Here is a 24,771-nt window from a genome sequence, read left to right on the forward strand (position 1 = left end):
TCCTATATAAATTGCTGATAACTGGTACTGTAGCATTAGGTTTGAATATACTGTTCAGTATTCATCTTGTCCACTAGGTGACAGTACTTCATGTAACCACGGTGCGGTGGCTGCATATTCAAATTGGTCGAAGAAGAACTAAGAGGAGCGACAGGGGGGAAAATGACAGGGCGCGCAAAAAGAAAGCCCAAATCCATTCAGGTAAATTCTTCCCTCCCTAATCTACCTCCTTTGTGCACGCGCGTACCGATCCCATAAATGATAGTGTAGCTGGAAAGTTGTTGCATACAAGGTTTCGAATAGGCACTAAAGTGCTTCATGTGGGGCTGTTTGGCATGCTGTCTGCACAACGGTGCACCAACATGGCAGCAGCAGCACGGCACCCTGGCAGTGTTGACGAGCGGACGCTTGGACAAAACAAAATAATAATAATGGCGTCACCTTTTCGCGAGGTCTGCCATATATGACTATTGTTGACTTGTCTGCCTCCTGTACGCTGTAGGTGAACTATTAATTGTACGATTATTAAGAATGCAAAGTATCATGCGTTACAAAGTGCTGTTTACGTCGCTGGTGTGCTAGCAAAACTAATCAATACATTTTGGTCCAAAATGTAATGATTTATATTCTACCGAGAAGTGGCGAGCCACCAGGGCCCACAAAGTACTGTATTTTATTGTCAAAGGCAAGCACTACAGTACTGTATTTGTTTCATTCAGTTGTAATATTGGCGCCGTGATGTCATATCCATTGCGGATCATACGGTTTAGCCTCTTCCGGCGTGTATTATATATCTTTGTTCAATAAATACAAAAAAAAAACAACCACAAAATAATAACAACAAAACCTGGCTGAGCATAAGTTTACTTGTATAAAATATTTTTTTTAATTCCAGAGATGTCAAAAGGTTGTGTTACAATTTGCACATCGTCACCCAAATTAAAAGTTTTTTGAGAAATCACAGATTTCCTTTAAGTGTTTTCCTCACTCATTATGTGTATTGCCAGAATATGCTTCCCTTGACACAGCAAGCAATAAGCAACACTAAGAAACGTTTCAACCTTCATAAAATATTTTCATAACTCTTCTGATGAAACATCAACTAGTTGAATGGTACGTTTGCAATTGTCTAAGGTGAGTCTGTATTGCTTTTACTAGCACTAAGCAATTTTAAGGAGGGTGACAGGAACCCTGCCACACACAGATAAGCTAAAATTGCCCTTTACTGCTTTACGGCATACGTCACGTCACCCTTTCCCTATTCGTTATAAAGATGGAAGTTGATTGAAACGTCTGCATGTGATTACTGCTGTCATGGCAGAAGCTACAAAACACAACAAATATATTTTTAAAAAAAAGTGATCCTAGAAGTAAAAATGTGCTCTACATTTGAATTACACTGATTCACTTCATCCCATACGGTGTAAGATGGGTAAAAGCTACTCAATACATTGAGCAGCCCTATTTTTACACTGTGAGCATGTGAGAAAAGAAAACAAGAATTGAAATACACATAGAACACAATGTAATGTATTTTGCTTAAATAACTGGAAATGTTATTACTAACATTAATACTACTCTAGGGATGGGCGAATGCATGTGATACCAGGTATCAGTATCGGACCGATACTAGCCTTATACGAAGAGTTGTTCATTTAATACTAGTAACATGCTAAAACATCTGAGAGTGAAACACAAGAGCGAGTGCAAAGAGGAAACTCCGGCAGACATTTTTACAGCAAACCCTACGGAAGGGAGAGAAACTGAAGAGCACCAAACTGTGTTCTTTGCGTATGTCTTTCTTCTATTCTTAAGTCAGCAAAAATTTGACTACAATTTCTCAATTGCTGTGTTGTCGTCAGGAGTCGGGAGAAGGCAATGGAAAGGTGAAGAAACTGCGCCCTGATGATGTCAAGGCCCCGCCCCCATCCAAGGTGTCTCCACAGCAACGTGACGAAATGTTGCAGCTCTACAAACTGCATATGCCCGAGGACCTGTACCATTTCTGGGACTTGTGCAAGGAGCTTTGTCCAGACAACCCCTGTGGTAAACTCATCATTGTTTTAACTGCTTTACCACTGGTGGATTATTTTTTTTTGACACAGTATACATATTGTTAGTTAGTTACAGTATACATACCGTAGAGTAGAATTTTGCATTTTGATTTTTTAATGATGTGATTAATGAAATATAAATTAACATTCTTTATAAAAAAATAATAATAATAATTGAATGAATGACTGTGGTTTAGTTGGAACTCTTAAGAGCAGGTGTCCGTATGTGGCAAGTTGGTCTTAATTTTATTTTAAACTAAAATGTAAAAGTCTTGACATTAACTTGACTTGAGCCCTGGTAACTGGAAGTCCATATTTCAGTAGAATCTTTGATTATTTGGTTTCATTTCCATGGTTTGTATGGAAAGCTATATTTAAGAACATCTTTATGTTACATAAAAGCGTCAGTGACGACACTGTGCTAAGGGATCACTTATTTACTATGTTTATTTGTAGGCGCCCTGAAAGACACACTTGGTTTGCAGTTAGTTGGTCCTTTTGACATCCTGGCTGGAGCTCACCAAAACTGCAAGAATGCTTCTCCTAACTTCCACCTTCACTGGAGGCATTTCTACGACCCACCGGAGTTCCAGACTATTCTACAGGGCAGTGAAGAAAGCCAGCATCACATCGGCTACTACAGGTACCAAAATACACATCTTCTAATACTCCGACGTCAATGTATGTCATTTAATGAGTCTTTAAGAAGAGACTGCGTATTGATTTTACTGCTTTATCACCTCCTCGAGGGTTCTTGAACTTGGTCAGCTAGTCGTTAATATAACAGCTAGATTGAACAGGCTTTCTGGTGAGGGAGAAATGGACGAGACTGTAGTAATTATAAAACACTTGTTTATTTTTCTCCCAACTTTTAATAGAGATAATCCAGACTCTCTTCCCTCCTTTGTTGGGGAGAATGAAGCAAAGAAAGGCTGCACTATAACACAGATGGGAGACAATGTGTTTGCTGCTGTCCAGTAAGTATACACTGTGTTGGAATCAATTACATCAAGTTATATGGTTGCAGAAGTCCAAGTACACTTTATAACATAGGTTACGTTCAGAAATTTAATGGAAGGGGTTAGGGTGCCCAAATTAATTTACAAACACGCTTTGTGTTGATGGCAGCAAACAAGTTCCAGTTGGATGAAACTTCTGCTTCTAACAACAGAAAAGTTTTTCTTTTGAGTTTAAAATGGCTTCCCTTAACTGGAATCCCAATCGGCCTGGTCGGTTATTGCATCTTTTGGAGCTGTAAATCCTGTTGTGGCGTAAGGAAGCCACATGCTAAACTAGCTATATGTTAACATTTGATGCCATAACTACGCTTCTTCAATTTCCTCTTCTTCTTCTACTTTTTTTGGGACGGTTTTCAAATGCTTTTGGTACATTACCGGCGGCTACTGGTGGTAATGCATGACTACTACTTCGTCCTCCTTATCTTCTATTTATTCTTTTCTTCCATTTATTCTTTTCTTCCATTTATTATTTTCTTCCATTTCTTCTTCTGCTGTCTTTTGGCAGTTAGCAAATACTTTGGGTGCATTACCGCAGATAGAAAGAAGGTGGCGGTAATTCACAGAAAGCCAAAACAATTAGGGAATGGTGATTTTGGGTGCATCTGAGTTTAGATCGCAAAAATATGGCACTGTTTTACTATTGATAAGATTGTCTGAAGGGAGTGGAATCTTGTACAACCACTTTTTGCTTTATTCCTTTCTTGCAGTTTTTCTTTAATTGCGCTAAATAAATTAACAGCAAATGTGTACAGCATTAACATGTTTCTGTATGACTTGTGTAAGTGAAGACCCTCAATAAACTACAGTACTTGTTTTACTGCTTGACAGCTTGTTCCTGCAAAAGAAGAAGAAGGAGAAGGGCAGACAGAAAATATGTGAAGAAGATTTTAAAAGCCTGGAGGCAAAGCTGAGTGAGCGATCAGAGACTCTAAACTTGTCTCTAGAGCAGAAGACTAAAGGCATGAAGCAGCGGGACAAGAAGGTAACTCCCCCAAAGTTAGTTAAGCTGTAACCTCCCTCATACTGTAGCTCTGCTTACTATAGGCCCTCCTTTTATGCTTTTCTAAATACATTTGTGATGTCGGCTTTTCTCAATGGGATTTATGTTTCGTCGTCTGCTTTTTTATAGAACTTTGGGAGCATTGTTATCATATAAAATCAAAGTTCCACCCACCCCCAAGTATGAAGCTCGAAATAATACTTTTATGATCTACTGAAATGGTATCCTAAATCCTCCCTAGGTTGTGACCAGAACATTCCACGGTGCTGGTATTGTCGTACCGGTTGACAAGAATGATGTAGGATACAGAGAACTTCCAGAAACTGATGGTCAGTCAATATGTATACAGTGGTACCTTAATTTAAGAGTTCAATTTGTGCTGTGCTCATAACGCAATTTACTTCTATCAAATCAATTGCAGGCCCCCTAAAATACCACATTTTGTTAAACAAAGAAAAGAAAAATAGCACTGTAAGAAATAAGCTGTTTTTATATATTCCATGATAGTGGTCTGTTTTCCGCTTCTGAGCAATTATTTTTGCTTGTCTTTATTCTGCATCCAGCTGCTCTCAAAAAGATCTGCAAGGCCATTTCCGAAGCTCGGAATGATGAAGAGCGCGTCGAAGCCTTTGGACCTCTCCAGCAGATGATCACGTTTGTTCAGTTTGCTAATGATGAATGTGACTACGGCATGGGCTATGAACTGGGAGTGGACCTTTTCTGTTTCGGATCCCACGTGAGTAATAATTGGATAAAAAAAAAAAAATCCATCCCTTTGCGTCAAAACAGTACATTATTTCAAATTGACAGTGCAGAAAATACACAAAGATGAACTGAGTATGATTCATTTACTGGTTTAGTCTGTAACATGTTAGAAAATGGGCCAAAATGTTGATCATTGTTTTCCAATGTAAAAGCAAATGTTTATTCAACAAGGTCGCCAAACCTTGCACCTCTATATTCTTCAGTTGAGTTTTGTCCTTCAATATTGATGACAACGTGAGAAATTCTGGTCCAACTTATGTCATTAACTTTCTCCTCTTTCTCCAATAGTACTTCCACAAGGTTGTCAAGCAACTTCTACCCATGGCCTACAATTTACTGAATAGAAATTTATTTGGAGAGATTCTGGAGGCCCACCTCAGCAGCCGTAGCCGCGACAACCTGGACCAGCTCTCATCTTGTTAAATTCATCATGAGTATGTCAAAATTCTAGTCTAACATTTCCCCTCCATGTGATCCCTTGTTTGTCAATGTTTGTCAGCCCTCTGGTTGTATTGGTGCTGCTGTTATTAATCATTTGTTCATTTTTATCAATGTAAAATAAAGTATTTTTTATATTTTTAACATCTGTCCTTCTGGGTTTTATCTGTCGTAGATGTACAGTACAGGCCAAAAGTTTGGACACACACACACATCTTATTCAATGTGTTTGCTTTATTCTCATTGCTATTAACATTGTAGATTCTCACTGAAAGCATCAAAACGAAGGATGAACACCTGTGGAGTTATGTACTTAAATTACTGAAAACATATTTTAGATCCTAGTTTCTTCAAAATAGCCACCCTTTGCTCTGAATACTGCTTTGCACACTTTTGGCATACTCACCTCTGGGAGGTCCGTCAATGCTGTTGGAAAACCATTTCAGGTGACTGCTCTTGAAGCTCATCGAGGGAATGCCAAGAGTGTGCAAAAAATCATCAGAGCAAAGTGACTATTTTGAAGAAACTAGAATACAAAACATGTTTTCAATTATTTCACCTTTTTTTTTTAAGTACAGTACATAACTCCACGTGTTCATAGTTTGGATGCCTTCAGTGAGAATCTACAATGTAAATAGTCATGAAAATAAAGAAAATGCATTGCATGAGAAGCTGTGTCCAAACTTTTGGCCTGTACTGTATTTATAATATGGTCATTGCAATATATGGAGGATTCCTTTGTAGAGTGATGCCATTATATAGGGCACATGTATTGCATAATTACAATACATAGTAATTTGTTGCGATCCTATGTGGAGGAGACAGGGGGCAGTATTGCATAGTAAAGGTAAGTGAATGACTCACTAAAAACAAGTCTGCACAAAGTTACAATGCTAACCGAATCACTAAAAGTAATATGCTGACCTAAACACATGAATGCAAACTATACAACACGTTGATTTACCATTTTAAATTATAGGTTGTTTGATCTTATTAACTGGTTTAAATACATCTTTATCTAGTCTTAATTCCTGCCACATACTGTTTAGTTTTTCCCCTCCCCGTCACCCTTGGATACTCAGTGAAAGGACTCGGGTCAAGTTGGGAAACATAAGGACTCCAAGCTTGCTGAAACCAGTGTAGTTGTTACCTATGAATGTTTAATAACCACGGTTTTTATGTGAGAAGGACACTACACATGCAATTAACTTTCCCCACCATGGACACTGCAGTAGAATATATAATGGGTAGCGACACCCTTATCAAAACAAGAATGCAATGTATGCTGCATGTCGTTGCATTTATGTTCCATCGGTGAAAGCTAAATTACACAAGCTCATGTTGTAAAAGTAACGTGTAACCCCGGCTTACTTTTAGAAAAAAACATTACTGTACTTTAAGTGTGATTTTCCCCTTTAACTACGTAGTGTAGTTTTGGGGGAAACACAAAAAGACAAAATATAGTTGAAGAGAGATGCCTGATATATATTGTTTTGATTTGTTACAGTTGGTTTAGAAGCGTTCTCAGAGTTACTGAATGTCCCTGAATGCATCATCAATTCTGCAGCGTTTCGGGGAAGCGCGTCAGAGGCGCGTTCACGTCCACGCGCTCAAGCTACAGAGCAGCATCCCATCAACACAGGAAGCGCTCGTTCGCCTTTTAAAACAACACTAGCGTTTTCCCTCCGTCGCCACACACTGCTCACGCCACGGAATGAACACCCCTATGCCGTGAGGATTCTGAGGCCCGCGCACTGACATCCATCTTGGACCGGGTAAAGGACCCCCCCCCGCCATTCCTCGACTTTTGACCACGTCTCTTCCAGCTGCAGCCAGACAGAATGTCCAGCAGCCCCGAAGACACTCTTTCCAGGGGCGGCGGCTCCGACCTCAAACTCGCCTCTTCGAACAACACGTCCCCGGAGGGTGGGCAGCCGCCGCCGCTGCACCAGGGCCGAATTCGGCAGGTGGGTGTCATCCGGTCCTTGGGACCGCTCAGTGATGCTGCTGGGGGTGGGAGCACTGATAGGCGTTGCCGTGTCTTCTCACATCTGCGCAGCTCATCTATACCGCCACTCAGATGTTGCGATTGTATTTATCATGCATATACGTGGAGAAGCTTCTTTAAAGTGAAAACAATTTGTTGATGAGTGATAGTGCGTCAGGGAGGTAACTGAGCGAGTTGTCAACAACACAAGGCATGTATTGACGTTACTAGTCCACTTTAAAAAAAAAAAAAAGACACACTCGGATCTTGCGTTTGTCTCAACAAGAACTCCATTGTATAAAATGTCAACATATAATTAGCCTGGGGAACCTGAGGTAGTCATGTGTATTTATTTGGTGATGTAAGGTAGTTGATTGTGGATGTTTTCCCCCCCTCTTATGTTTCTGCCTGACACTAATGTGATTTCAGTAATGGACTATAGTGCTAAGCACACTTTACTCCTCCATCATTACTGGGTGGGGCCACTGAGCTCACTTACTTGGATGCAATCAGGAGACTTTAGTATAAAAAGCCTTGAAATATTAATTGCTATGATTTCATTCAGGCATCCCAATGTAGCATGTGCTATAAAATTTAACATTTTTATTGCCTGCTGTAGCTAATAATAATTGTAGCCACCTTTTGAGCAGTCTGCTCGCATCGTCATCCACCAGTGTTTGTTTTGTTGTTGTTTTTAAGACCTTTGGTTCTCAGTTTGTTGTTGCCGTCACTTTTTGCGTCAACACACTGTGTGAACAGCTATCGTTGTTAGTTAGTTTGAATTGTTTTAATTTTGATTGGTTGCTGTTAAAAGAAGGCATTTTTTTCTTTCCCATTTCGATCTTTTTGTCTCACGGAAGTGAGTGAATTCTTTGACAGTGTAGTTGCACACTCGGCTGACTGGTGCAGCTAGCGTAGGATAGATTCACAGTCAGTTATTGTAGGTGTAAATGAATTTCTGTCTCAATGTGTCTATTTATGTGATTGACTGGGCAACCAATCCAAATGCCAGTCGTCAGCTGGGATAGGCGCCACCTTCCCAGCAACCTTCAACAGGATAAGCGTTTGAACATGTAACTGTAACTGAACCGTAAGGCTTGATGGAAGCAGACGTCTTTTTTATGATCTGGCAATAAGCTGCTTTTTCCTCTTACAGTCAGCGTAAAAGGCACTCCAGTCAGATTGGCGCCTTAATGAATGATCAGGACAACAACTTTTCCCTTAAGCCTGGGACTTAGCATTAATTCAAATAACAGGCCAAATGCATGCATGCATTAAAGACAGTAAATTGTTCTTAGGTGGGAATTTAAGTGTGAAGGGTTGGTTGTCCTTGTGTGACCTACGATTGGCTGGTGACCAGGCCCCTGTGTACCCACATCTCACCCTCAGTCACCTGCATTCACCAGCACACCCATGGCACTATTAAAAGTAAGCGGTATAGAAAATTATAAATAAACTCTGTTGGATATGTTTGTTTTAGACTCATATTCTAAAGACAATGATGATGCTGAATTTTCTTAAATTTAGCCGTGCATCAAGCACGGGTGTCAAACTCAATTTCATTGCGAGTCACACCTAGTGATGGTTTCCCTCAGAAGGCCGTTATAACTGTGGAAATCATATGTGGCCCGGCATATCAAAATAAGTCTGCAGTTTCACAGGTTGATTCTGAGATATGAGACAATAAATATTCCGAAGGTCCAACTTCTACCTCTTTTGTCGATTAAAAATGCCGTTCTCATGAATAAACATTGTTGAAGTGTTCAACAATAAAAAATAAAAATAAATAATCCTCAACAAAGAAACCTTGCTTTTGGCGTATATATCTACACGGTGAATCCTCAACGTATGGGTATCAGTATCAAGCTGACAATATCCTTTTGATAATTTCATAATCATATAATTATCTCCAGAATTTTCTATAAAAAAATCCTTGTGAATGCTAGGCTAGCGTAGCAACAGTTGCTATTGTAGAGTTTATGACCCCAGGATTCTAGCCTCTGATTGGTCTATTGCTATTCGACTGAGTATAGACCCACAACTCAAAGGGGGGTGGGGGGGGGGGGTTCTTATTGACCTATTCATATGTGTGGAAATAATGTAATTAGTAGTTGTTGTTTTTTTTTTTTACTGAGATCGTCCTCTTTTTATGCCAAAACCTCATTTTTGAAATACGGGTCACTATGACTCATTTTGCTATGCCGGGTCACATATAAATGTATAAATAGTATACCTTGTACCTAGTATACCTAAACTGATTTTAAAACCAGAAGTCATGGAAAATAGTAGCAACCCAGTGTAAATGTTAATAAGGTATTGGTGAAAAAAAAAAATTTTGCAATTTTGAAACAGGCTTTTTGCCAAAATAATAATAATAATAATAAAAATATATTTATCGAGAAACATGAAGTGAACTGTAGACACACTTGATTTGCTTGAGTTAGACACATGCAACCGAGAGAATGTTATTTCCAATTAAGCACCTTCTGCGGTCTGAGTTGAGAGTCTTCCCATTTTTCTGTGTGAATGTGATGATGTTGCAAGGTGACAAGAGTTTTGTGAGGATGCGGGTCTCAGGTGGTGGAGAACATGAGAGTAAAGATGGCGAAGCCTGTGAAAGGGCAGAGCTGCTTCTCTGTAATGAATGCAGTCATCACTCATTGTAACAATAGCGGTCAGCAGTGTAAAGAAGAACGGCAATGTGGAAACAGTGTGATGCAGCACACGTCTTTAAAACGGATAGCTTCAGCTCGGCGAAGTGTGTGTGCATACAGTGTTCGAAAATACATTTGTAGACAATCTCTGTTCGAGTTCGTCTCAAATGTGTTTGATGCTGTTGTTGTTTTTCTAGAGGTACTTTGTTAAATTAGTTTGCAGCTATTTTGATCATTGATTAAACATATAGAGACCTTGTTTTACCTAAAATGGTCCAAATCCTCAGAGTTACATTTTCTCAACAGTAAATATTATTAGTTTATGTAGATCTCTACAAAAGCAGACATTTTAACCAAAATAAAACATTTGCAAACATTCACTTTTACTTTGGAAAGCAAGCATCAACATCAGAATTTTGGGCTACTGAATTTTTTGACACTTTATGGACCAAACCAGTAACTGAATCATAATTTATTTGTGTGCATTTTCTGCACTGTTAAGTTGAAATAAAAAAAATAAAAATGGTTTGGAAATTAGATTTTTTTTTTCCGCTTGATAATTATAATAAGAAGAAGAAAAAGAAAAGAAAAAGGAAAAGAAGAAGAAAAAATGAAGATGAAGGAAAAAAGTCCTAATATTCTCCAGATATGAACGTCTGTGCTTGCCAGCTTTTAGTAGAATATTTAGAGACATTTTCGACTAGACAACATGACCTATTTTTTTCTTGGTAGGAAGGAACGTTTTTCCATGAGTACATGTTTTTTAAAATAGCTCCTCATTCACCAAATGCACTCCTTTCTTCCCGCACTTTTGGGTTAGAGTTAGTATGGTGGGTCTTTTGCAGGAAAGAATATTGGAGACTGTCACCTGTTTCCCCATTACTTTTCCTTTCAATAACTAATACCACATGCACAGTACCACAGTAATCTTGCATTGCATGAATCCACACATGGATGTTTGCCAAGTTGTGGTTTCTATGCAATGTACACATGTACGCACACACATTAGCATAGTTGTATTTACAAGGGCAGTAAAACATTCTGAACAGCTGTCAGGAAAAAAGAAACCACTGAAATACATCAACGGATGGCCTCCAGCACCGGAACAGATGTGATTAAGATGCATGTAGAATCGATTTAGAATGATAATTAGCTGATGTGAAAAGCTTCAAAAATTCTATTTTGTGTGTCCATCAATTTTACATAAACACCATCAGGACCGGACAATATTCATCAAGTGAAAGTATGTAATATGGACCAATAGAAATGTTTACTTTGCGGGGCTAATTAATGAAATTGTTTTTCACAATATTCTCTTTTTCAATTGGATATGGTGTCCCATCGCAGATCAACTTAGAGAGTGTATGTGGGGTGATGTTTGAGTTTGACACATTTGTTTTAGTTTGCTTTTATCATCCAATGAAAACATAGAAGTAAGCAGAAGCGTTCGTATCTCCGTGGCCTTTGACGATGTGACGCTTGAAGCACCCTGGCGCCAGATCTGACGCAATGTGCCGCAGCAGCCATAAAATGTTATCTGGTTTCACGTAAGTGTCCGGTGGCTATTTGAAAAGTAATATTATTCCCGTCTGGAGTCCAGAATCTTTACAGAGCATCTGCTGGCTGTTTATATTTGGGTACAAATGCCACCATGTCACATGAGCTGTCTACTTGGCTGTTTCTGTATACTTCTTAACTATCTTTGTTGACCTAGTTATATATGATGTCATTAACCCCCCCCCCCCCCCATGATGTGTGGAAGGTAGCATCGTAATTTACGATTGGCCTACTTTGTATGTTTTTAGAGTAAAGGCTGTTCATCAACAAACACATACTAAATGAAAAATATAATTTAAGAACATATAATAATTGATCACCGCTGAGCTGTGGATATTATTATTTTTTATTAAAAAAAAATATATTTTTTTTTTTCATTGATTTATTTTTGTAATTTTCGTTATCCTATAGTAATATTCCATAGAGGCCAATTTTTCATTTTTTTGACCTGCGGCAGCGGGACACATTTAGATGTTAATTATTCATGATGGGCTTCGCATTGTGTTTCCTGCTGGAGATGAGCAGAAAGATATAGAGGCGTGTCTCGGGATCAATGGACTTCCTAGAAGCTTAGAAGCTCTCCTCCACTGCGTACATGTTTGAAGCCTCCCAGCAGAACCTCAGAGCATCCTCATCATGTTTAGTCAGCCTTCATTTTTAAACAGATCTATTAGAAAGACGAAGTGCTCATATTTTTTAACTCTTCTTTTATGTCTGACTAATTGCCTGCCTTCGTGAACCCTTTTCCTTAGTGTGTGTGTTTGTGTGTGAAGGCTCTACTCAGGGTTCCGGGTATGACTGTGTTTCTGCTGCAGTGAGTATTAGGTCACATGCTTCACTATTCCTGATACATTCAACTCGGAGGTGAAATGGCTTTATGCCTCAGTAAATTTAGCAAGATGACATCAGATGAGATCAGCATTCGGATGGGAATATAGTCTCTCTCTTTTAAATTATTTTGCACACAAATGGACTAACTGTAGGTCAGAATGGCAAATCAGAAGCGAAAGTAACTTGGGGTTTTTATTCAGTGACACAAAAATCAGACATCTGTTAGGTAAGGCATTCATTGGTGGTGGTGGCGAGGGAGTTCTATTTTTATGATAACATTATATATTCCACATATATGTGATTAAATAGTGGCTAGTCCAGGGTGTATCCTGCCTCTCTTACCAAAAGTCAACTAGGAGAGGCCTGATCAGATTATGCACTATATATAAATAGATGGATATGTAATTGCTACTTATTTGAAATAATGTGAATGGCAGTACAGGGAATATCAAAAATATGCATTTGCCAAATAAATGTGAGATTGAGCAGAGGGCCCTGTTTAATTAGCTCACTTTTGCTGACTCATGATCAGAAATTTCACTGTGAATGTAATTAGATGATGATTAGTGTGAAATGAGAGAAAGAGAGAGACAGAGCGAGATGTTTACTGATTTTTCTGTCATACAAAATCGAATTGTGATTAGCAACCATAGCAATTGTGTTATTGTGTCATTCATGACTTGTTCTCTACACAGTCAACATTCTCAGTCTGCTCAAAACTGTCCAAATTTGCAAAGCCCCCACTCTTACTGCTTTTTTTAAATTCTTTCTAACAATTCCAGCATTCAACATTAGCTCAAAGCTGCAAGACGTGTCTTTGTGATGCATTACTCGCTTTCCATTGTCCCAACAGACACAACAGGAATATGGTAGTAGATTTCCTACGGGCCTTGCCTATAGGGCCTATTCTCATATTAAAGGGAATGGCAATAATACATCATGGGTACCCAAGGGACTAGCGTTGTACTTGAAAGAGAAAGAAAGAAAGAAAGTTGAATATTATTATAATGACTGTGTCTGTGCATTCTCCTGATGATAGCATATCATATCTAACAACTCGTAAATCAGGTCTTATCTGGAGGAAGTGAGAAATTGACTTATTGATGTAAAAAAAACTGTGTGCATTGCATATTTGACCGTATAGATTTTTTTTAGACTGCTCTAGACTACTTTACTGTGGAAATATAGCCCTGTGAGGTCTGTGGCTCGATGTAGAAAAAGCAATCAGTTAATGCGGTGCTCTGCCTGGAAGGCTGCTGCTCGTCCGCCTGTGCACTGGGAAGACGTGTTTACTCAGCGGCAACAACACTGAAGGACACCGTCTTACTGATAATGTCATCCATCAGATGTTTTGGAAAGTGTGTCTAAGCATGCTACAGGGTGTGGTCTTTTAGTCTTGATCCCATTCAGAGGTCTCCAGAGGTCTCCATTAAGGTTTCCCCCTCCAGCCTGCTCTCCATGTTGCTACTCACTATACTGTACATGTACGCTGGGGCGTGGCCCCACGGGGGTTCATGTCCCACGTGGTATACGATTTTTGATTCAGTGAATTGGTTCCTTGGGAGAGACTGCTTGCACGCTGCACGCTTTACAGCCTTGACCTTTTAAAGTTATGAGAGGCCTGAAAAATTACATTTAAACCATATCTGTGAACGCAGGCATTCGTTACTGTCTAATCGGATTGTGTTGGTTGTGTTGGCGCGAGCGGACATAATTTAGAGGCTTGTATTTTAGTCACTAGCAATATTTACAAGAAATCATAAAAGGGCTTGGCTGTGGATGGCTAACAGTCATCGATCGCCGAGTCTCGACTGGTATGACATCATCGCTGTGGAAGAAGCCCTGCCTCCTCTTGAAATTCACACACACACACACACACACACACACACACACACACACACACACACACACACACACACACACACACACACACACACACACACACACTGCCACACCCAGTATAGCCTCTGAGGTGGGTAATTTGTCTGTTTGGTGAGTTAAAAAAAACAATTGAAGCTTTATTCACAAAACCATTATCCATTCTATCTACTATCTTGTCTGATTGTCCTTGTCTATTTGATTACTGTTTAGCTAGCTATAATGTAATTTTGCATTCTCAGATTTGTTCCTCTATTAAATCCGTTTTTCCATTCAAAATAATATAGAAATAGAAATAATCTGATTGGGGTCTGAACAGTGACCTTCATAAAACCTTATTTAGTGTACAGACATGAACTGTCAGGTGTCGAGGCGCCCTTAAACTGGGAATAGTTACCACCCCTCCAGCTCAAATAGAGCACAACGTTTCCGCACCCCGTTCACTCTACCATCCCTCTTTGCATGCCAGCATGTTTGTAATTTTATTCTGTGTGGGGTATGCAACACAAAATATCCAGCTGAGTGTGAGGTGAGTGTTTTATAAATTAGAAATAATTGAATTCAAAAGATAGTTTTCATTCAGTCTGTGTGGTCTACAAGCGTACTGGGGATGGCGTGGCTCACTAGTAGAGTGGTTGTCTTGTAACCCAGAGGTTGTGGGTTCGATCTCATGCCATTGTGACCATATCAAAGTATCCTTCAGCACGATACTGAACCCCCAGTTGCTCCTGATGCTGCGTCATGAGTAGTCGAATGTAAAGCGCTTTGAGGACTTTGTAAGGTAGAAAGTACCATTTACTAGTATACCATCAAATTATACTTAAACCATATACAATGTGACACAAATACAAGTCACTTCTTTTTGCAGCATATTTTCCGCTTCACCACACACACAAAGACCGGTACAATATGGTCATTATGTCGTATTCTGGAATCAGGCATCAGTCATGTTATGCAAAGCACAGCTGCAGCTCACAATCAATATCCTGAGGGGAGAGAACAAACTGTGTGTCTGCGTATAAATTCGTTGGGGGCGCTCCTGTTGTGTAATACAGTATGTTATCTTCCTCATAAGAGGTTATGTTGCCATTAGGAGGCTCTGTAGTTTGATGAATGTGTGCATGTGCTCTGTGATGGGTGCAAAAGGGAGGGAAAAAAAAGATAATTATGTTTAAAATAATACTTATTGTTATCACGGATATCAATGATTCTGTCATGCTATGCTTATCAGGAGGTATACAAGATTAATGCAAGCCGGAATGTTCGATAAGGAGCTGGAGCCACTCAGGGACAAAAGCACAAACAAGAGAAGCTACTGCACTTCCCCTTGCACATTTCTATGCTTTTTGCCGCTTTGAAACTTACAAGCTGGAGGTGTGACCTGAACAAAATGGAATACAAAAGTTTATCACAACATCCTAACATTTTGCTTTTAAAGTCACACGTGAGAAACAGAAGGGGCCATCTACACATTTCGTGTTAAAACTTGCAACTGTATTGTCAATTAGACTTTTGACACCTTTCTTTTCCAATTCATGAATACAATTCGAACAAGCCGGTGTTTTAGTTTGAAAGCATGGATGTGATTGAATGTTTTGTAATAATAATAATAATAACAATAATAATAATAACAACAATAATAATAATAATAATAATCTGCGATTGGCTGGCAACCAGTTCATTGTGTACCCTGCCCACTGCCCAAAGCCAGCAGGGATGGGCTCCAGCATCCCTGCGACCCTTGTGAGGAGTGAGGCTAGTGAGCGGTTAAGAAAATGGATGGGTGGATAATAATGATAATAATAATGCTTAGCTTAGTTAAGGGGGCAAGAAAGGGCTTATAAAGCACTGGGGGGGGGGGGGGGGGGAACTCTGATGTTGATAAATAACAATACATGTCTGAGTTAGAAAAAAAATAGGCCTTAGTGAAACAATCAGAAATGTATAGCTGATGAGATCATATTGTTGCCTTTTAGATAAAACAATTCAATGTTAAATGAAGAACATTGTAGTCTGTAAATTGCCCATATATAAATATAATTAATATTTCATCAGCGATCGCTTTATTGTCTACACCGTGAACATGATTTTTCCTTGCTTTCCTCAAGAGATACTAACAAATATGGGGACCCCTTTCAGATAAATTCTGGCATGTACAGTAAGTGTCTTGTTCTCTTGCAAACTTAACCTGGTTAAGATGATGCCTCACGTAAGCCAAGCCAGTGTAAGAGTTAATGAAAAGTAGCATTTCCAGCGAAGGGCGAAGCGGTGAGGGTTGAGGGTTGTCGTCATACAAAATGCACGGCCTTCTCCAAGTCTAAATGCGCAGTCTCAAAGCAAGAACCTTCGTCCATTAAATCATGGATGCATTGTAATGCTGTCAGATCGCCATGAGTCAGAGCTGCACCTCCATTAGCAGGACGACACATCATAAACAACAGTAATAATCATAATATCAAGAATATTCATAACAAATGAAGCAGAAGTCAAAGTTTCTGGGCAACAATCTGCTTGTTTTCTCTTCACTGTGCCGGCTGCAGGTTTATTCCAGTTCAGGTCAGAATATTCTAAAAATAAACCTGCAAGATGCTTAAAGGCAGTTGAAGTTAGATTGTTGCTTGGTGATGGAGCACTCTTTGCATGTGTGAATGTTGTTGTGAATGTGTCCGTGCTTTGGGGGATTTGCATTGTTGCAATAGTGTTGAATTGTTAGTTGGCGGATAGTGGAAATATCTAACACAAGTGCTGTGAAACAATGAATGCAGATCCATTTTACTTTTCTATTCTCCCATTTATACAGTCCCATACTGAATATCTTTGTCAAGACAGAATCTATTATTATTATTAGAATCTATTAGATTTCATTTGATTGTGCAGGTATAGCCAGTAAGTGTATATCCTCTATTTATTACGGTGTGTATTCTCCTAAATGCCATTATCTCATGAAAGCAATACAATAGAAACGATCAATAAAAGACATTGATCAGAACTTGATGCATCATGTATACACATAAAACATATATTGTATTAATAATATCACACACATGCACAAGTTAGCTTCAACTGAAATGTGAACAATGTTGAACCTAAAATAATCTGCTCTCCTCCTAAAAACACACATAACAGCAATCTACCGTGAGTGCACTATATTAGGATCAGCTTACATGCTAATCGATCCGTTCATTGATTTTTCTCATTGAAATGTGGGTCCGAGACGGGCGTTACAGTAACTGTGGCTGCATCTAATTAAACTTTAAATAGGTCAACTATTAGAATAATTGTCAAATATGCTTCACAAAAATGCTACATTCAAATTGAGAGAAAAAGACAAGGAGGCACCTTGGGCAGAACTGAAAGTTAGAAGGTGGAATGGATTTGCATAAATACTTTTTTTTTTTTAATTGATTGATTGATTTGATTTTGATTTCCATTTAAATATTATACCTCTACTGTTAATCTTTTATCAGATCTGCGCACACAGAGCATAATATGCTTGTATTTGATGTCACCAGCAGGAGGCGCTAAAGGTGCAGCTCTCGTCCACCCCTTTGCCTAATGCAAGTCCAGCATATATTAATAGCAGATAATAGTCAGTAATGGTGGAGCGATTCAGCTTATTAGTGTCAGTCAAGATTTTTGATATGTTGAATTGTTGACTGAACCTTGTGACAATAATTGGACAATTTGACGAGCACTTGAAACACATGTATACAGATACACTCAACCTGTCAAACCATGTTCCATCAGTGGTGTGGAGGGTGCAATGCAGTTGAGATGCAGACCGATCCACTTGCCCGCCTTGCAGGGGGGAGGAGTTAGCCCGACGTTGCAGATGTCAGCAAGCGACTTTTGCTTGTCCACTGTTGGCACCCCCCTCCCAGCAGCCTGAATGGTATGCGCCACCGTCTCTGTTGGCTCATGTGTACCAAGTTCACCCTCTCCTCTCTTGATATCATTCTTTTATGCATTCTTACAGCATCAATGGCAACTTATTGAAAGTATTGCCATTGCGTCTGCTTCTCTTGCAATGAGAAGCCATTTCCACTTTCTAGTGATTTATCTTACGGGAGGCCTTCAAAGCTGCAGATTCAGCACACTCAATCGTCTGCAATTCACCTCAAAGATGAGGGCTGGAAGCGGTCACATGAATCCGAAGATAGCTTGTCAGCCACTTTTGCATTCAGGGGGCAGACTGAGGGTAGCTTATTTGATATTACCACTAGGAGGTGTCATATTGAGAATATTGTACACCATCTTTCCATTCATCCTCCTCAAGGTTATAGGGGAAGTTTTCCACCTGCCATTGTGGACTGGTGACCAATTACAGGGTTGTCAGTATAAACAAACATCCCATTTCATAATTTGGGCAATTCATTAATAAGAATGTTTAATGAATATGGGAGGAATCTATAGGGTCACACATAGATGCAAGGCGGTCTCAAATTGCCCGCATCACATGTGCAGCTGATTACATCATCTGTTACATTATTGTATGCAAGAGCATTTCAGTCTTGTGTGTGAGAAGTCATCCTGAATTATGTCTCTGACAACCCCTCATCACAAATCATTACTCTAAAAAGTATTTAAGCTTTTGACTTCTCATGCCACATTGTAAGGATTTTTTTTTTTATTGTCTGTTTTTGACACAACAGTGGATAAAGATTAGCTTTGGCTGTAGCTGTAGTTTGACTGTTGGCTTGCAGCTGCGCTAAACCCCTTACACACTGAACACTATACACACACACACGCGCATGCACACAAATGCATTACAGAACACACGTTTTAAAGCCACATCTGTTCTCATGGAGAAGGGTTTTTATGTACTGTACATCTGGACTGGGTCATATCCTGTGCTTGTGTGTGTGTGTGTGTGTATGAATAATGACAGAATGGATGAGTCTTACTGTCATCATTCACCACCCCTTTTCTGTCATTTTGTCCTTCCCTCATGTTTGGACACACAAATGTTTTATTTGTGCTCTGCATAAGTAGATGTGTGTGTGTTTTGGGATGTGAAAATCCCGTGGGCGCATCTTAATTTTTCTACAAGGACTGTGGAGATGAAAGTAAAGGATGAGCGAGGAGTTGAAGAGGATCTTTTGTCGGATATTCCAGTAAGGGTCATTTTGGAGACACTTCACTCAGGATTTTTTTCAACTTGGATAAATTTACATCAGGAAACTTTTCAGTTGACCTTCAAAATTCAAATACTTAACACGTGAGGCGGTATTGGCACCTGGTACATTGTTGGGAGACGTTTTTCACTCATATTCATTGATTCGTAGTCAGAGTTAGGAAGTAGGAGTCATGGCCCATGCTGCTGCCCACTTGAAGAAGGCGCGAGAGCTTGAGCTCCATCCAGAGTACAAGGCGATGCAGAAAGCCAGGGAGAGGCGGCGACGCCAGCGGGAGAGAGCTGAGCGAAAGCGGCAGGTAAAACACATCTGTCACGGCTGTTGTGACTAAATCTCACCGCTTGTTGTGGTTCGACTGGTCACAAAAAACCCAATGGTGTCTTGACTGTGTGTCGGGTACGTTTCTCAATAGAAGAGAACTCATAGGCTAATAATAGAGAAATGCATTAAAACTTAAAGTGCTACGTAAACACTGCAAAACAAATTAAAAACAGACATCAATAAATGGTTGTGGCACAAATGATGACTTATTGCTTAAATGTACTTCAATTAACTATGGATGTTTATACTACTCTTTTTCTTTTCACTTCTCATATTGAGGATTTTCCCTTCTAAGTTTCCTCCGAGTTCTGCTTGAAATTCAAAAAAGAAAAAGAGTTCATCCTATTGTAGGGGTATCAAACATATGGCTTGTGGTTCAGAACCAACCCGCCAGGGAGTCCAATCTGGCCAGCAATTTTTTCACTAAAATTAACTGTTGTTGTTAATTTTGTCCAGTAGGGGGCACACTGATGACCACATTCTAAAATTTGACTGTTACTCATGCAAAATATTTGCAGTACCTGGACTGCTTTCCTTTCTTTCTTTTTTGTTTTTGTTTTTCCATATCATACTTAAATGTTCCAGATTGTCAAACCAATTTGAATATCTTAAAAAGATAGTAAATATAAAATTCAATTTTTAAAGGCTGATTTTATGTATCAAGTGGGCAAAAAGCCAATCCTGTTTGTTTTACCCATGATTATAAAATGTGTCATTTTCATATTCGATACAAAAAAAATCACATTGTGGCCTAATGTAGCCTACACTAAAGTTAAGCTTGCATTTGAATGATAGCGCACTACAGTTGCGATGCTTCCGTATTAGCATAGACTCAGGAAGCGTGTGTATAATCCAGTATCCTTCATTAGATGACTGACAAATCCTGTACAGTAGTACAGATTACAGCTGCTTCTCAATCAAGTCAATCTTTGTTTGGAATTCTCTACGGTTACTGTACTCTGGACATACACACACATATTTACAATTGTACAGTAGGTCACAAAAGTGAGTACACCCCACACATTTATGCAGATATTTCTTTATATTTTTTCATGGGACAACACTGAAGAAATGGCATATTTTATATACTGTACATACTGCACATTTTATATACTGTTACAGTGTAAATGCATCAAAACAATTCAAATTACAGCCATTAAATGATAAATGACTAACTGTGCTCAATTTGGACATTTTCACTTAGGGATGTACTCACTTTTGTTGGCAGGCATTTAGATATGTGTATTGAATAATTTACTGAATACATTGGGTCATTCTTGTAACGTGTTCATGACCGTTTACAATGCTAGAAGCATGGTGTTGATACTTTATGATCCTCTCTGTTTTAAGTCCTTTGCTGCCATCTTGTGGCATCAATGTGCAGTTACAGAGGGGCATCAGTAATTCGTGGTTTTTCCTTGGTTCTTGCTCTGTCCCTGTCCAATGTGAAAAAACCTTAAAGAGCTCATAGTTTCAGCCATGATGGACTCCTCTGACTCTGGAAGGGGACATCGGTAATTGAGGTAGTTCAGGTGTAGTCAGATTATCCAATTTCCATGCGGGCACAAACGTCTACAACAGTCAAGTTTGTCATTTTTCACACCATGGCCAAATTCTATTTGATATCTCTAACATAATTTATGGCATACATTTTCTACCAGAATATGCCTAAGCCTACTAAACGAAACATAGCTTTAACTCCAAATATGGCCGGGGTGTGAATAATATGGTGTTTCATTGTAAATGGTAATTCTATGCGTTTTATAAAACCCAAACCAAGCCACACAGCAGACATCACCCTGCTGTGGTTTTCCGTGGTGTCTCCTTAAGATATCCCAAAAATGCTGAAACTTGACCTGCGTCATTTGCCCAAGCGTGACCTCCCGCACTCCATCGTGACTTTTGACGTTCCTGAAGAGTAGTAGCGCTGAAGGCCGCGCAAGCTCCAGTCCAAGTCGAGCCCAGCTGTCACGCACTCCACCCTGGGCACACACAATGGCGGAAGAGACGGTCTGGAGGGGTAAAAATAACCAAGGCAGTAGAGTTGACAGTTGTTATCATGCTGACAGGGAGATAGCATTGGTAGAGGAAGCGGAGGCTGGGCTGTGGGCCTTGGCGAGAACTCAGAATAAGCCAGGGAAATGAGAGGCTAAGGGGTCTTTTGGCCGAGAGGGGACAGTAATGTTATTGCTGAACACCGTGGATGAGATTCAGCATGTAGCAGCAGCGGGTTGAAAACATGGACACGGTTAATGGCCTGTAGGATTTATCGACCATTTGTCAGCCTAATGTCCGGAAATTGGGCTTGAGTGGAAATACTTGGACAGAAGGATTACTTGTCAAGTCACTTTCAGTTTTCAAGTTGAGCAGCGACTTTTGGACCTGATTTGGTAATCATGGGCAACGCGGCAACTTGTATGTCCTGTAGATCAGAAAAAATATTAAAAACTACCTGGAGTGAAAAAGATTTGAGTCAGCAAAGCGACCTGTATGGGGCATCTGGATCTCATAAATCACTGGTAAGAGACCGGGAGGTTCTATTTATGTAATGTGATCTGATTTTTTTTTTTCATATTGAAAATGGATAATTGACATGAAGGAGGGTTTTGTCCGTGTGTTGTGACATCGCAGGTGGGAGTTGGCTCTTGTTCCTGCATAGGGGGTGTGGCTTTATCCCAGACATGACTGAGTTTGAATCTGATGCTGTTAGGGATATCTATTTTGCATAATGTAGTGATATGTACTGAAATGGCAATGCATATGACATTCATATCAAATCGCACTGATTCTGAAATCCATAATGCAACTGTAGATGTAGGTTTACAATTTGTAAGCATCACTACCCATGACCATGAATATGTATTGAATGTAAAAAAATAAAAATACATTTAACATGTCATGTAGATATTAATGATAGTAATAATGATAACATTCAAAAATCAAAATGTGATAAAATCTTAAAACAAAATATATTTAGACCTAGCAATGTGCAACTGTTCATGACAGGAAGCAAAAAGTATTAATAGTACTCAAATTGGAATTTATGTTAACAGACATGAACATGTTGGAAGGAACATGTAAATGATATACATTGACTTTCCAAGAATAGAAATTCATTCAGTGTAGAAACCGGTTTGGACATTTGTAATTTATGTTACAGTGAGATAGTTAGAAGGCCTCAGGTTGTCCTGCAGAATATTTATGGATGATTCAGAATCCAGGTCGTAGGTTGAGGGTCCTGGTAACCTTAAGGAAACTGGAGTAAATATATTGCTTGCACGTTGGACAGCTTTGTGTGCAGTTTTTGTGTTTAGTGGTTAAATTGAGAAAATCTTACCCAGAAGTGTCACAACAAAATAGCATTTTAAATCATTAAAAATGTTGAAATCAACTCTTATAATGCAATACAACATCCAAAGAGGTATGAAACAGGAATATTCAACACTTCTCTAAAAAGCTCTTCATTGTGTTTCCCTCTCCAGTCGGACAGCAACACCAGTTTCCTGCGGGCTGCCAGAGCTGGAAACATCGATAAAGTCCTTGAGTTTTTGAAAAATGGTGTTGATATTAGCACCTGTAACCAGGTAAGAAACCTAAACATTCTCATCGGAGTTTATGTCTGGCATCACAGATCATCTTTTGGCACACAGATCATGTGTTGTAGGGGTATTTTTTCCGGTTAACATCTATATACAGGTAGTGTAGGTATGTTACCGACTTGGATTTTGTGCCTCTCGTCTCCTTTTCTCCATCAGACAGACCGGAAGCGTTAGTGGCTGAGTTGCTGGGAATAGCGTCATAATGTAACATCTGCAGCAATGCCTTGTTCCACTGTAGTTATTTGCATCTACAAATACATATTTTCGAGTAGAGCCAGCTCTGTTTACAAAAAAAGGAATATTTGTCAGAAGATACACTAAAAATGAGATGCAGCCTTTTTTAATGCCGTAGAGTCCGTTAAATTAAGGTTCCACTGTATGGTTTGCTTTGTTTAAAATGTTGAATCTCAGAATATAATGCGTGTCGTATAAGGTCAGTGCTGTGTCACGGTGACTTCACACAAAGGAGCCTGCTCAGCATTTGTATCCGACCACCACCACATTAACAAATCCTTCCGCGTGCCTCCGCAAGCCACCGCAAGCCACCGCTTTCACTCATCTCACCAATCTCAGCCGTATCCCCCAACAGCTGGTCTTCACTTCCCCATTGCACCCGCCCTCACCCGCATTCCGCATAAGAGTAAAGAAAGAGGAGGGCGCACAATATCTTCCAGCTAAAAGTCAGACAGCAACATGATTTACAGTTGTCACAAGGTGGATTAAAGCATTGGAGGGTGAGGTGTGTATCTTGAGTGTCAAAGCAAATAGCTGTGTCATTACACTGTTATCTCTTGATAGCAACTATTTATACCCTGGGCTCTAATTGGTCAGCTGAGCGGAAGTGGCTGCTACCCACCTCTAACTCTGCTGTTTGTTGTTCCTAGCACCATGGCGCTGTTGTTTGTACCCATTCGTGCACACGCACACGTGCACACACACACGTGCACCCCCCCACACACACACGCACCCCCACACCCACACACCCACACACACGCACACACACAGGGTCCACCTTGCTCTCTGAAACAGTAGACCCCTGCCCTTATATAATAATATCTGTCATGTGTCAGATGATCAAATTTGAGCCCTTGTCAGGTGACCAAAAAGTATGTGACATTTTATTTATACCTCTGTGTGTGTGTGTGTGTGCGTGCGTGTATGTGTAAAGGCAAAGGTATAAGGTAAGAGTAACATGTTATAAAGCCATAGAAAGATTAAAGATGTGTTTTTTTGTTTTACAATTTTCAGCCCTAGTGAGGTATGTGAATGTTCATTAGTTGGTTTGTTACCTTGCAAATTAAGATTGTTAGACAGTAAATAGAGTCAATTTGACTCTATTTAGATAGGGACCAAATAGACTCAGTTTTAGAGTAATATTTACACTTAGAAGAGAGTAAAATAAAGAATTGGAATAAATAAAAAATAAAAGTGACGTAGGAACAAACTCACGACCTTAAGCTTGGGAGACAGCCGTCCTACTCCCTGAGCCACGCAGCTCCTGCTTTCTCTTAGTATATCGCTCATGTTAGCTGC

At 39.6% G+C, this 24,771-nt stretch overlaps 2 protein-coding genes across 2 annotated transcripts in view; both read left to right on the plus strand.

Annotated features, from left to right (window-relative positions):
- The first annotated feature begins 77 nt into the window (after window positions 1–77).
- Window positions 78–5,420, plus strand: hpf1 (histone PARylation factor 1). Its single transcript, XM_086082932.1, has 8 exons — window positions 78–201; window positions 1,863–2,046; window positions 2,511–2,697; window positions 2,933–3,031; window positions 3,902–4,055; window positions 4,315–4,402; window positions 4,637–4,809; window positions 5,127–5,420. Exons 1-8 carry the CDS (start codon window positions 163–165, stop codon window positions 5,259–5,261), a joined length of 1,059 nt encoding a protein of 352 aa, XP_085939058.1. The 5' UTR covers window positions 78–162; the 3' UTR covers window positions 5,262–5,420.
- A 1,435-nt stretch (window positions 5,421–6,855) lies between these two features.
- Window positions 6,856–24,771, plus strand: part of LOC147169765 (uncharacterized) — a 94,428-nt gene continuing 76,512 nt past the window's right edge. Inside the window, exons 1-2 of the mRNA XM_086081677.1 lie at window positions 6,856–7,243; window positions 23,122–23,223. Coding sequence (XP_085937803.1) covers window positions 7,118–7,243; window positions 23,122–23,223 — 228 coding nt within the window. The 5' untranslated portion in view covers window positions 6,856–7,117. The remainder of the gene's footprint in view (window positions 7,244–23,121; window positions 23,224–24,771) is intronic.

This window comes from Leptonotus elevatus, chromosome 8, assembly GCF_054856555.1.
Source record: "Leptonotus elevatus isolate MCC_2025b chromosome 8, RoL_Lele_1.0, whole genome shotgun sequence".
NCBI lineage: Eukaryota > Metazoa > Chordata > Actinopteri > Syngnathiformes > Syngnathidae > Leptonotus > Leptonotus elevatus.